We start from the raw sequence: 13,338 nt of genomic DNA, 5'->3' as shown, positions 1-13,338 counted from the left end.
TTGCCTAATAATTCTGCACTCCCTGTATGGTGAGCTCATAGCTAAACTGAGAAAATACTTTTGACAGTAATGGGACCAGTCTCTCTGTGCCATAATTTATATCACTGCTATTGCATTTTTAAAATGTAACAGATTAGTGTCAGCTAAAAATATATAAAGACTACCATACATTTTTATGAATAACAGGTGATAACAAGGAGTATAAATTGTCATCAAGTGAGCAAAAAGATTAACACGATTAATCGGGCCAGTCTTTCTTTTGGTTACAAACTGAGATTCAGCTGTTTTTTGTTATGTAATATTAAAACAGAGTTACTAAGATTCTGGAGCATTAAAGTATCTTTATTAATTGAAAGAAAAGGGGGTTAATTAGCTTTAGCTGTTCACGCTCTGGTGACAATTTCTCTCTATTATTCTTTAAGATTTAACTCTTATTTATAATGTTGTACTTTAAACTGTGCCACTTTTTTTCTGCAAGTCAGGAAATAGAATAATCCACTTGAAATAAAGCCTATTTAATGGACAATGACAAACTCATCCTGATATTGAATTTTATTATTCCTGTTTTGAAAATGGAACTGTTAATTAGATTTGACACTCATGGCATTATATCACTGTCTGATTGAACTTTTCCTTTGTCTGACTCAAAATAACTGGTGAACATGAATGGGGTTTTATTGAGAAACACGTACAGGAACATCTTTTTTATTTGAAATAAAATATGTTAAAAGATTATCAATAGCTCTGATGTTCATCCTGTAAAACATGGGTGCTAAATCAGGTATTCTACCACAGCAGTGTAGAGGGAGAATAGAGAGATGCGAAGAGTATGTTTTGTCTGATTAACATGGTCAGACAGATGAAGATGAGAGAGACAGATGACTTCATAATCTATTGAAAGAGCCAATGTAACATCTCATCATGTAGTTAGAAGCAAGCAACAACTCATCAAACCCGAGCTCTACACCTTTATCTGGAGCTCCTTTGACAATGTGAGCTCTGTGTTCGAGCTTCTCCACCGCAATCACATGGTACCAGCTCATATCTCTTTTATTGGTCTTTACCTTTTCCTTTTTTTTTTACTCTCTACTTGTTGCCTTTGTATCTTTTCCATATTCTGCTGTTCAGACTATCAGAGATATTGTTCCACCTACTACACGCAACCCCAGAAAAACCTTCAGCCCACCTGTACTACGGTGAAGCCTGCCTCTCTAAATCCAGCTCAGTGCGATAAACTTGAAATCTGTGCTGATCAGGGCGTTGTGCTGTTACTGTGAAGCTGTGATGGTGATTGGCAGTGGCACTCTTGCTCAGGGATTTTAAATTTTGCAGCATCACGCCTCGTCCTCACTACTGAAACATCTATTTTTGCTGCACAAGAAGAGAGGAGGGTTGTGATATAATACACTCCGGATAAAACATCTTAACAGTGGCAAATAAACGTGATTGATCATTTAAGAAAAAATGATATCCTTAAGCTGAAAATATACAGAGAATCATTTTTTCTTAAATGATCAATTTACAGCAAATTTATATAATGGATCACAAAGCAATGACTGTATTCACGTTTATGTGTCCATAATAAAGTGTCCAGTTCAGTGCTCATATAACCGTATAAAATTTTAGAAAGCTGTTTTTGAACTACTGTAATGGTGAGGTGGATCTGCGGCTGATTGTTATAGCAGTGTCCATGGTGCTAAATCGTCTATAGCTTAAGGGTCCTTCAGCAGGGCAGGTTGTTGAGTTTGAGTTTGTATAATTGCTGCATAATGCTTCCCTCTACTGGTCAAAAGCATGAAGAGCAGCCGATATACAGAATCATTAGAAATAGTGGTAATGAAGAAGTGTGCATTCATGCGTGCACAGCTGTAGCAGCCACTGATAGTTTAATGCCGTCAACCTAGAAACATTCAAATAAAAGTCATTATGAAATAATAGGCTTTCTCAAGGCTGCCATCTAGTGTTTAATAGTCAACGCAACAAAACTAAACGTGACAGAAGAAACGTGATTCAGTCATTGTTTCAATAGTTTATATTTTGTTATCTTCAACAGCTGTAGGAAAATGTAAAAATATCTTCATCTTCATGGAGTATATTTACTTTTTTAAGCCTGGATGGAAGATAATATCATCTTTTTCTGTATTTTCATGCACTACAAATCTTTACTTGAATATTCAGTAAATTTACAAAATGACCACAATGTTCTCCTCTAATGTCAAAAGCAACAACGAACAAAAGAATTAAGAGAAAAAGACACAAATAAATGTACAAAAACATACTTTCTGTGTTTTAAATCCATGTGAGCCAGATTAATCAGCACTCTCTGTAAAAGCTTCATCTTCATACAAGTCCTCCAACTCTCCTTCTCTGCTTCCCTCTCTGCTGACTTTCCTGCAGGCGACAAATGCTCAGTCATGTCGTTGAAGGTGCAGCACTATGTGAGATTGCATGTGAGGAAGAGGAGGGAGGAGGGGTCACACTAGACTACAAATGTTATGGCGTACTCGTCCTTCACAGCAAAGCTTATCACTTGCCCCCCAACATCAACCTCAATAGGACGCAAGAGGGAGGAAAAGCCAACACAAAGCAGTTGTCAACAACGTCATGTGTGCTTTTATTTTTGGTACAGCTCGTTGCTGAGAGATTTGTGTTGTCTTGTTCCTCCTAAATCCTCTTAAGGTTGAACAAACAACCGATGAGCTCCACTAAGTATGAAGCATCTGAGCTCAGCCTAAATGCTTAAAAATTTACCTCAAGGAAGGATGAAGGTGAGACGAAGACCCCAGTAAGCCCCAAGAACCACTGTAAGAAGGAGATGTGACGTAAGAGGCCAGGATTTAAAGTTTGTAATGCAGTTTATGACAAACACAAATTTTACTTTAGAAACGCAGCAGTTGGTTGTGGACAGAAATTTTGGGGAAAATTGCTTTTTTGCTTGAGAGTTAGATCAAAAATTTGATGACAGCGATATGTCTGTTTATATTTATGAATGTGAAGCTACAGCCTGATACTGGCTTAGCATAAATACAAGAGAAGTGCAGGAACTGCTGATCTTAATTGTAGCCTTAATCTTTAACAACTCTTTCAAAGAGCGTGTTGTGGATTTTGGGTGTGTTATGTGTAGAATGAAAGTCATTCATTTGCAAAGTTTTGTTTTTACATTTCAGTTTTTACATGTATTGTGTTACTGTGTAAGATTGTGAGGTGCTGTTATCCAGATTTTGAGTGATGGTAGCTGTTTTTGCTGCTGGCTAGTGCTTCATATTTTACTGCTAGACATGTTCTCTGCAGAAAAAGATCAGTGAGTTCAATTCATTAATTTTGTTGTTATACGTAAATAAGATGAATAAGATCACTTTTTTAAGCTATTTTTGCCCACCAGGTTTTTTTTCCAATGACTGAAAAACTTGAGCGTACAAGCAGTCAAAATAAAATCAAGCAATAGACTAAGAAACAGAATAAATCTACTTCTGTGATCGTCCATTAATAATATATTGTAATTTGTGCTGGAATTTTTTAAAAAATGTCTAAAAAAAAAAACCTATTTGTTAGTATTATACTATGATAATGCGTTGGAAGATTAACCTGGCTCAGGCTAAACATGAAGTTAATTCTGACCTGGATCAAAGTGCCGCACTACGTCATCCCTCCAAGAAGATCAATCTAAAAAGTTTTGATCTTCTTTAAGCTGGCTGGAGCGCCAATCAGTACCTTTCAGTGTGGAATATTTCTGCCTTTAATTTGATTTAAAAAGCGTTGCCATTATTAGCTCAAATGATCAGAAGATTTCAGCATTTACTCATCACATGTGTCAGATGGGCTTCACATATTTTGCTGAGTGGGAGACTGCAGCTCTGTGCTGTAGTACTGCTGGTAGCTGGGTAAGTGTGGAGGAGGATGTAGCTTCTCATCTCTTCTCATGGAGGTGTAATTAGCTGTGCCCCCCACAGACCGTTAATGGAAAACAAAAGCAGCGCAGCCACTACCGCTGCCACCGGGGGCTCCCACTTAGCTTATCAGGAGAGGACAAATGCTTTTATCTGCCTGCTGCTCGTTTAAGGACACAACAAATACAGTGTAAGAGCTACTCGGTATTTGAAGATTAATGCTCTTGATATGCTGGAACTGTAGATCTCCTATGTGTAATATGGGAAAGAGACTCTACATATGAACTGATCTATTTTTATCCAAGCATCTGCTCGCTGCTTTGCTTTGTTAGAGGCCTAATCGCAGAGCTGGCAGTCTGGCAGAGCGGCGCAGGCAGGATTTGCAGAGTAGGCTACTTACGTAAGAAGACCTCCAGGGGCAGACATGGACCTCTCCGCCCGTCTGCCCTGACACTCAAAGGGATTACTGAAAGACCGCTTCCTCAGCATGGACTTCACAAGAATCTGAGGGACATCAGAGAGAGTATCAGTGAATTCCCATTTGATTTACATTTTTGGTAAACTGTTGAGCTGCAAATCTTAGTTTTTAATTCTATTATATAATGAAAAAATAATTTAAAAAAATTATCCCATGCAATGTTAAGCATGCAATATGTCTTCTAATGCATGCTTCTGGAGGCAGGAGGTCTGAGCACTTCAAAATCATAATAACCCACTGATTTTTTTTACCCTTTTTCTTTTTCTTTTTGTGTGCTTTCTCTCTTTTCTCTTGTGTGGTTTTGAAGCATAAAGGACTGAAGTAATTGAGTTCTACTACCAGATTACCATTTAAAACATGCAGATGAGATGTTTTTGTTTCTTTTCATTGTTGTTGTTGCGTTACTTTAACACATTCAAATTACAGCCACGCAATACATTACTTTTTTTTTTTTTTGCAAAGACCACAGTGCCAGCTGCAGGTACTGTGGTCTTTGCATGATCAATCAGATGTGTGCGACTCACCACAGTGGAGAGGCTGGGGATGAGTTTAATGCTGTTCTGCACCTCCTCCTCAGTGACCTCAACAACCGTGCAGTGCTCCTCCTCCAGAGGGAGAGGATTTGCACCGTTCTCTGTCACCCACGGATGGAGCTGCATCCGGACCACATATGTTCATTATAATTGATGTTGTTTCTGTGATTCTAGGATGTAGATGTGATAGATTTTCCTTCTCACCTTAATTTCTGGGATGGTGATTCTTGTTTCAGGGTTTTTATCCAGCATCCTTTCAATGAGCTCCTTCAGTTCATTACTTATTAATGGCCTATCAAAATAAAAGAGTCAGAAAAATAAGTGGATAGGAATTAAACACATTTAGGTATGTTAACATGTGACATGAAGCTACTGATGAATAATAATATATTATACAATAATATTAAATATCAAATCATTATAGACTGAATGTCAGTAAGTTCCAAAATGCTTAACAAGTGAGCACAAGTTTATAAAATATTTAAAGCGCCAATGAAAAAAAACAGCTAGCTGACAGAAGATAAATGAATTAAAGTAAAAACACAAATTACTGACTCCTTACCTTTAACTAGATTTGATAAAACACTTATGAATAAAGAAAATAACAAATTATAATCAAATAAATGATCAGAGACCAAAAGCAAATAGATTTGTTCCCATTTTTTGCCTGATCTCAGGAGAAATCTATTCAATGAATCTATAAGAAACTACGATTTTAACCCATACTGGTCCTACTATATTTTAGTCTTATGTATCTACATAGAACATTTACACAAACCTTGAAAGTCAAAATCTGATATTGTCTACTGAACAATCCTACAGTTTGCTTACGTCTCTGGAAACTCCACAGGTTTGTTCTTTATCTTGTTGTGTAGAGAAACTATGTATTCATCATAAAAAGGACACTAAAGCAGGAAAAATAGAAGAAAAGGGATTCAAATGTTAAACGACTGATGTAAAAGTGTATTAATCTACAAGCATCATGCTGCAAACATGCTTACCATCCCAAAGACGAAGCAGTACAGTGTGACTCCCATCGCCCACACGTCTAATGCCTGGCAAATAAACACAAATGATCACAGTGACACCACTGAAAGGCTCTCAGCTGGTTCGCTAAGCATCACTTCTTGATACTTTCTCTCAGCTAACACAGCCTGATATGTAAAATCAAAGCATAGTTAAATCACTGATGACCAATAGGGAAAAGATCGTCTCACTTTTCCACTGAAGCTCTGCTCGTGTTCGGTCATCATCTCCGGAGCCATGAAGGCCGGCGTCCCCGCTGTGCTTGACAGAAGGGCATCTGTCCCCTCAAACTCTTTGCTCACACCAAAGTCTGCTATCTTGACGTGGCCATCATCTCCCAACAGCAGATTAGATGGTTTAATGTCCCTGTGAATAATCCTTTGGTAGTGTACTGCACAAAAAAATATAGATTTAACATTAATTTACATTTACATTTTTCCTGTTAAGTTTATTATTTATGTACAGTTTTATATTCTAAAGTTAAAAAACAGCTTAAAATTAACCTTTGAATATTTTCTCAAATATTTTTCTTTTAAAGTCAAATATTATCCAACAGCTTATCTGACCCAGATCATGGGGCAGCTGTCAAAGCAGAAACACCAGACTTCACTGCCCCAAAGACATCCTCCAGCTTTTCCAGCAGGATACTGAATCATTCCCAAGCTACTGAAGAGACATAATTGAGGACATCCTCCTCTCCAGGGTGTCTTCCTGGATCTGAGACAGATCCTGACTGCTTTTGGTCTCCACACACCTCAGCTTGATATTGTAAAAGCTCATGATGAACATATTTGCAGTTAGTAAAATCAACTTAGTTAAGTTGCTAATCGTTTTGAAATGTGTAGCTGTGACAGGAACAATCATTTGGGCTTAATTTCATATGGAAACAAATTGTAGACACAGATATTCACCCATTCCTGCCTTGAGGCTTATGAGTGAAGTGAATGCAACTGAACAGATATGTAAAATCAGATAGAAATGTGTCAGAAAGTCTGTGTACTTACAGTACTCTATTCCAAGGACAACGTCTCTGAAGTAAAAGCGAGCCTGCTGCTCCGTTAGAGGGTTGTCAGTAGGCACCTCCATCACCGGTCTGACCAACATGAGAGGTGCACAAAAGCAGAAACTTATATTAAATAGTCATGCTGTATCTAATCATCATGGTGGCATCCCCAACTCAATAAAATCCCAATTCAGAGCTCAATAGAATACATGAAAGCACAACAACATACCCTTTTGTCACCAATTCGAAGGCTTGAAGACAGATTAAAATGAGATTTTAATGACTTCTTGCCTTCTTATTGAAAACAGTATTGAGGCAAAATAGATTCATAAATTATAATAAATATAAATTATTGCCTACCCATGTGAAGTCCATCTTCATCAGGATCATCCAGCACCTGGAAGACACAGTAACTGATGTTTATAATAATAGTAATATTATTATTATTATTATTATTATTATTATCATTATTATTATCATCATTATTACTACTATTACTATTAACATCATCATCATCATCATCATCATCATCATTATTAAATTAATAAGTCTTTGGCTCCTTTCCCATTGCTAATGGGTCTTTTTCTAGTCTATCGTTCTGTCCACCACAAGCACATTTTAAGCACAAGGAAGCAGCACAAAGGCCAGTGACACAGTTACAGTGTTTGTTTGTTTTTAAACATCTTTTACAAAGACTGACTCAAACAGGGATAGAAGAAATAGATGGTTTTGGTTTTCTACATTAATATAACCAGGAAGTGTAAATTATCAGATTAATTATGGGATGACACAGGCACAGTTAATCTGGCATGTTTTTCATTGGCAAGAGCAACCAGGGCTCAGGCACAGGGTGAACATGCAAACTCCACACAGAAGAGCGGTCAGTACTCGGGTTTGAACCCACTGCTGTGACGCAATAGTGCTGCCCTCACCTGGTAACTAGCCTCTGTTAAATCTACACTGTAGGTACGTTTTAACCCCAAGAAGCTCTAAAATCTTAAAATGTAACCTGACGTCCAGCGCTCTGAAAATGTACCTACACCTCTCATTGATTCAGGCTGAATTGGCCTATTTTTTTCTTCTTCTTTTGCTTTTCCGGCTTCGTTTTTTGAGTGTATCAGTAAGAAAATAACAACATTGCCTCAACATAATATGTCCACAATTCTTGAAGGGAGATTTTGAAAAACGATTGACGTGAATGTGAGGGAATGTTCAAAGATGTGGAAAAACCTGAGCAATAGATATGTTTTCCTCCAGAGAAAAAAACACACACACAAAAAAAAACCCTGCCCCACCAGGGAAATACATCAGAGGGTTTTTTTTTATTTGTTTCTATTGTGGCTGGCACCACATAAAATACTGGGCCGTGACCACAATGTAATTAACACTACACACAGGGATGCATGCTGGCAACCGCGTCAACCACATACATAGGTTACGCCATAAGTTCTACAAAGATTCACTGCCGAAGTCTAAATCAGCTGTGAGATGTTTCCATCACTGCAGACTGGGGTTGGACCTTACACCAGTCACTAATGCAGAATCATTTCACCCAGCAATGTGTATGGTACCGAACTGAAGACAAAAACCAGATGTGAGCAGATTCTTTTCTAGTCTATTGCTGGAGGTTTGAAGCTGCCAACAGCAGGGACAACTTTAGAAGTTGCTCGTTATGTTTTCTAGAAAGAATAAATATCAGTGATTACTACAGAGTGAATCCACTGGGAGAATTCAAGGCAAAAGCCTGATATTAACATACATTAGTGTGTACGTTTTCCATTGCAAAGGGGCTTAAACCACCCACCAACACTATCTAATATCTGCCTTTTTCCTGGATCAAATAACAGCTCATGATACGAAGCATGTTGAAGGCGTCACTTCTGTGGGGAATCACTCTGTGACTCTGTGTAAGCCACCATTTCCCTGCATCTCTGCTTGAACCTTAATCCAACATATTATCCAATCCAAAGTTGCATTCCGCTCTGTATTAAAAGCAGAAAAAGACTTTTCTATTATAAAGTGTTCATTGCATTCAATATCGTGCATACTTCAGCACAACTTTCATTCAAAGCTGAAATGTTTGTCGTGTTTATTTGTGTTGTTCTAAGCTTCCAATGAGATTGTAAGACTGAGTCCTCGTACCAACCTCGATCAGTTTGACAACATTATGATGGTCCAGTTTCTTCAGGATGGCGATCTCCTTGTACACGCTCTCCAGAGGCAAGGCGGCTTTAGGGAACGGATCCTGCTGTGACTTTGACCCTGAGGTTGGCAGGCGGCCTGGAATGTATACACATACATACACACATATAACCACTAAAACCACAGCAAAAAAGCCAAAAGGGAATTAATACTTATGACTAAGAATACTTTTGCACTCACGCAAAAATCCACACTGCCTCATCAGCTTCTTCTTTGAAACTACTTTCATTGCCTAAATGAATTAAATAAAGCAAATTGTGGTAATAAAGGCAAACTGACATGTAAATACTTCAGTATAGTTTAATCTTTTGACTTACATAGTGCTCTTCTGAATCTTCATTATAAGCCAATTTCACTACTCCATACGAACCCTGGAGTGAAACACCAAAGGTAAAAAGGTTCATAAATCGCATTCCCTCACTTCTGTATTACCAGAGTATATGCTATATCATGATTTTAATTTACCTTTCCAATCTCTTCCTTTAGTTTATACTGGTTGAGCTGGATACAGTCCTACATAAATGAAGGATAGAATTCCATTATCTGATCAGTAAAATATCAAATTATTTAAAAATTATGTGAAAATTATGTAAAAATTTCTCACATCAACGCCAGTGATTGACACACGTTTGGTCTCAATGGTTGGCTGTCGGGCCATGCGACTCCCTCTCTCCTGCAGAGACATTTTCCTGTCTGAGAGGCAAATTCGGTTGGTGTTGGTGGTCCTTGGACCACCCGACCTGTAGCCATTAGGAGGGGTTAAACGGTTGGCGGCCACGTTCATGGCTGCCACCAAGTCAGCAAGCTCGCCGTTGTTCTCCAATTCCAGCTCTGGCCTGCTGACGGTGTCAGCGCTCATGGTGGTTAACTCTGACTCACTCACAGCTCAGCGTCCCAGAGATGTTTTGGTGAAGAGCTAGAGGACGCATCATGGTGCTGACAGGTTGAAGCAGAAACAGAGGCATGACGAGATTTTGATACTGAGCTCTTTGACTGGAAGAAAGTACTACTGCATAGCCTCTGTCAAATATGTTGCTTCGATTTTTTTTGAATAGTACTTCTGTGTTGACATTTGCATCATCTCTGATTCATACAAAAATGTTCTGCTGCATTTTAGTACAATATTTACATCTTAATGCATAATATTGCTGGCTGTGACCACACCAAGAGTCAGTGCATCTACAGCTGTGGCGATGAGGTTCAATGTTGCCTCTCATTAAGACACACATTAAAGGAGCAGGTTTTCCAACCTTGTTAGAGTCTGCACAGACAGATTGTGGGATGTTGGCTAACGCCTCAGGGTGACACTGTCACTGTAGATGTAACTCTGACCTTCTGACTGTCTTTGCATTTGTTTTTGATAAGTCTACAATGCTATGGCATTTCCAAGCATCTGGTTACATTTTTGCCTTAAATCCAATAGAGACAGAAGATTAACTAAAATAATGACTGATTTTTAACATTTATAGTACATCTAAAAGGAGGCACACAGGTAGGATTAAAACTGTTATCTCTTTATTTGTATGCAAACATTTAATCATATAGTACACCATAATGCAGCCAGGTCACCACAAGATGTATCACCTTTATCACCTTTTTTGAAAAATTTAAAGTTGAACTATTGAAATGTTGGGTTTAATTACTTTGCACAACTGTTCTTAAGTGTTCTGTTATTGAAATATACAAACATGCAATAATATCCAAAAATCTCCTTATATGATTTTTGTGACTTTAAAACAGCAGGATGCCTTGATATTTTTAGATTTATTTCTGCACTAAAACCGCAGCAAGTGTTGCATTGTGGGTAATGTAGGCACCAGAATTTGTGGAATAAAGAAGAAGCCCGGCAATGTTGTTGTTATTTGACTGCATAAGAGTTGAGGGTAAAATATAAACAATCTGATGTTAAAGTGTCACGTGAAGATGTGGTAAATTTGGTCTTCAGTAGTAAAAGGAGAAAAATGCAGTTTCAAAAGTCCAAAGGTGTAAAACAAAATTGGGCTCTTATGATCTGGATGAGGTTTTCAGATCATAAGAGTTAGCGGGAGCCAAAACAGACTTGTTGACAAAGGACAAAAGGAAAGATGTGACTAATTATATACAGAGGACTGATTACACAACAAGACAATTAAGACAGGGCGGGCAATCGCAAACAAGGACACTCAGACAGGAGAAGACAAGTCACACATGGAAAAGGAGTGAGTGAAGACGATGAGATAAAGTACAGATGAGTGAGATGACACACAGGGAGGAGAAACTACCAACGTAAGGCAAGACAGAGAGGAAAAGACAGAAACACTGGGACACTACAAACACAAGACATGAATAAGAATAAAATCCAACCAGGAACCAGAACCCAGAAACAGAAAGTAATGTTTGTCCTGTAACACTGAAAACACATGAACATTAACTGTCTCAGGAGTCTTTGCAGTCTTAGCAAAAAACTGCCCGTAACCAAAACAAGTGACTGTTCACTTCAGGTCGGTGCAGTGATAACTAATGAGACAGTGAATAATCACAATACTTCAAACTACAGCTCATGTACTGTGAAAGAAAAATCACAATTTCATGGAGGGACAGAAAAAATGAAAAGAGATGTGCTGAAAAGTGAAAGGACAGCTTTTAGCACATCGTGTCAAAATAAGAGTTTCACATCAGTGATTTTGTTTTAATAACTAGCAAAATTAAAATTCAAGTGATTGCTCTGAAGCCATACTACAGAGGACTAACTTTTAAACTTACGTACGAAAAAACTCGAAATATCAACCTAACCTTGTTTGTTAGTTGTTGTTCATCCCCTCCATGCCCTAATTATTTCTTATTTACTCACAACATGCAGCAATCACAGACTCACAGGACTCTTTTCACACTTTTTCTGCAAACTTTTGCGAACAATAAAATGTGCCGTGCTTTTTGTGCAAATAGAAAGTCTGGTTAAGAGAAAGGCCCGTTTGTGGTTTGTGAGTTGAAATAATCCTTTGAGGAGTTTGGAGTTATATAAATAATGACTTCTGCAAACTCCAGCACAAGCATAGATAAGATAAGAAGTGATGTGAACAGAAACAAAGGCAAAGACACAGAATAGGAGAAATCCTAACAATCAGAAGGTGCAGATAACCATTAACTCTTTATGAGCAAGACTTCTGTTGCCCATAATGCAAAACTGAGAACTGCAAAGCTTTTTGTGAAGATCTGTAATATTTCAAGACGACACAATTTGCACATTTAAAAAGTAATGTTGTTATAAATTTTTAAAAAGGAGAAAAGGACCTAAGAAATGCAAAAAAACCCTCAAATAAAACCCTATAACCTCATTAGAGCCGTCTTCAGCATACCACACACACAGTAAAACACATCACTATGCAAAATTTTAAAAAATTAAGTACAAGCAGAATCGCTTCCTCACCCAGTGGACATGTCCTGTGTTCAGAGCTGTGGTGGTAAATCTGAATGTTGTCTGGACATGAAGCGCCTCTCAGTCTCAGTGCAGGACTTTCACTGACGGACGGCAGCGCTGGACTTAAGGATTAACTGAGGCTACATATAGCCTCAGTTATTCTGAGGGCAGCAGTGGTCATGTTGACAGGGTGATCAAGACAGGACAAGGCTAGACAACAGAGACACACAAAACCAAGAATAATCCCACAGTGATAGCGGCAATATGTCAACAACACACACTCTCACAATATGCTGTGCACTGCCATTTTCTTTTCATCCTTTACTGTGATAAATACAGCAGATTTGTATAAAAAGTATGCAGTATATAAATACTAAGGTCTTTAATCATTACAAGTTACAATTCTTTTAAATTATTTTGAAATTCTCTAGAACTCATCTTGAACAAATATTAAGCATGGCAAGGAAACTATTTATGTAATTTATTGACAAGAATAAATAACTACCAGCATTATCTTCAAAGGCTTTTTCCCAAGTCCTTGATTCATTAATAGATGATGTGTTTCAGATATTTTTACACATTCAAACTCAGTTTTAAGACACTCCCAAAGAAAACCACACAGACCTTTTTGTGTGAAAGGTTCACACAAGCTTAAAGAAGCATTTTTACCAATTTTGTTATTGGCTATTATTTAACCAATAACTAAAGTTATTATTTAAGTTAAACTAAAACATAAATAGTAGTTAAACTAAAACATAAATATGTTTTAGTTTAACTACTTTCGGCAGAAAGTAGCAAAAATTACAACAACA

The 13,338-nt window shown here is 37.7% G+C and overlaps 1 protein-coding gene across 2 annotated transcripts; it reads right to left on the bottom strand.

Moving 5' to 3' along the window:
* Nucleotides 1-1,944: 1,944 nt before the first annotated feature.
* Nucleotides 1,945-12,681, bottom strand: camkk1b (calcium/calmodulin-dependent protein kinase kinase 1, alpha b). Of its 2 annotated transcripts, XM_005754681.1 has the most exons (17): nucleotides 12,536-12,680; nucleotides 9,734-10,065; nucleotides 9,595-9,642; nucleotides 9,447-9,500; nucleotides 9,310-9,361; nucleotides 9,074-9,207; nucleotides 7,288-7,324; nucleotides 7,157-7,178; nucleotides 6,929-7,017; nucleotides 6,116-6,315; nucleotides 5,900-5,953; nucleotides 5,730-5,803; nucleotides 5,103-5,190; nucleotides 4,890-5,018; nucleotides 4,288-4,391; nucleotides 2,752-2,802; nucleotides 1,945-2,391 (listed from the first exon to the last, which is right to left on the bottom strand). In XM_005754681.1, the coding sequence occupies exons 2-17, from the start codon at nucleotides 9,986-9,988 to the stop codon at nucleotides 2,310-2,312; spliced, it is 1,473 nt and encodes a 490-aa protein (XP_005754738.1). In that variant the 5' UTR covers nucleotides 9,989-10,065; nucleotides 12,536-12,680; the 3' UTR covers nucleotides 1,945-2,309. The 2 variants fall into 2 exon arrangements, with proteins under 2 accessions (XP_005754738.1, XP_005754739.1); XM_005754682.2 differs by lacking the exon at nucleotides 2,752-2,802 and having other exon boundaries at nucleotides 12,536-12,681.
* Nucleotides 12,682-13,338: the final 657 nt, after the last annotated feature.

Source organism: Pundamilia nyererei, unplaced genomic scaffold, assembly GCF_000239375.1.
Source record: "Pundamilia nyererei isolate P.nyererei 1_Seehausen unplaced genomic scaffold, PunNye1.0 scaffold00624, whole genome shotgun sequence".
Classification (NCBI taxonomy): Eukaryota; Metazoa; Chordata; class Actinopteri; order Cichliformes; family Cichlidae; genus Pundamilia; species Pundamilia nyererei.
This window is presented reverse-complemented; position numbering and strand designations above follow the sequence as displayed.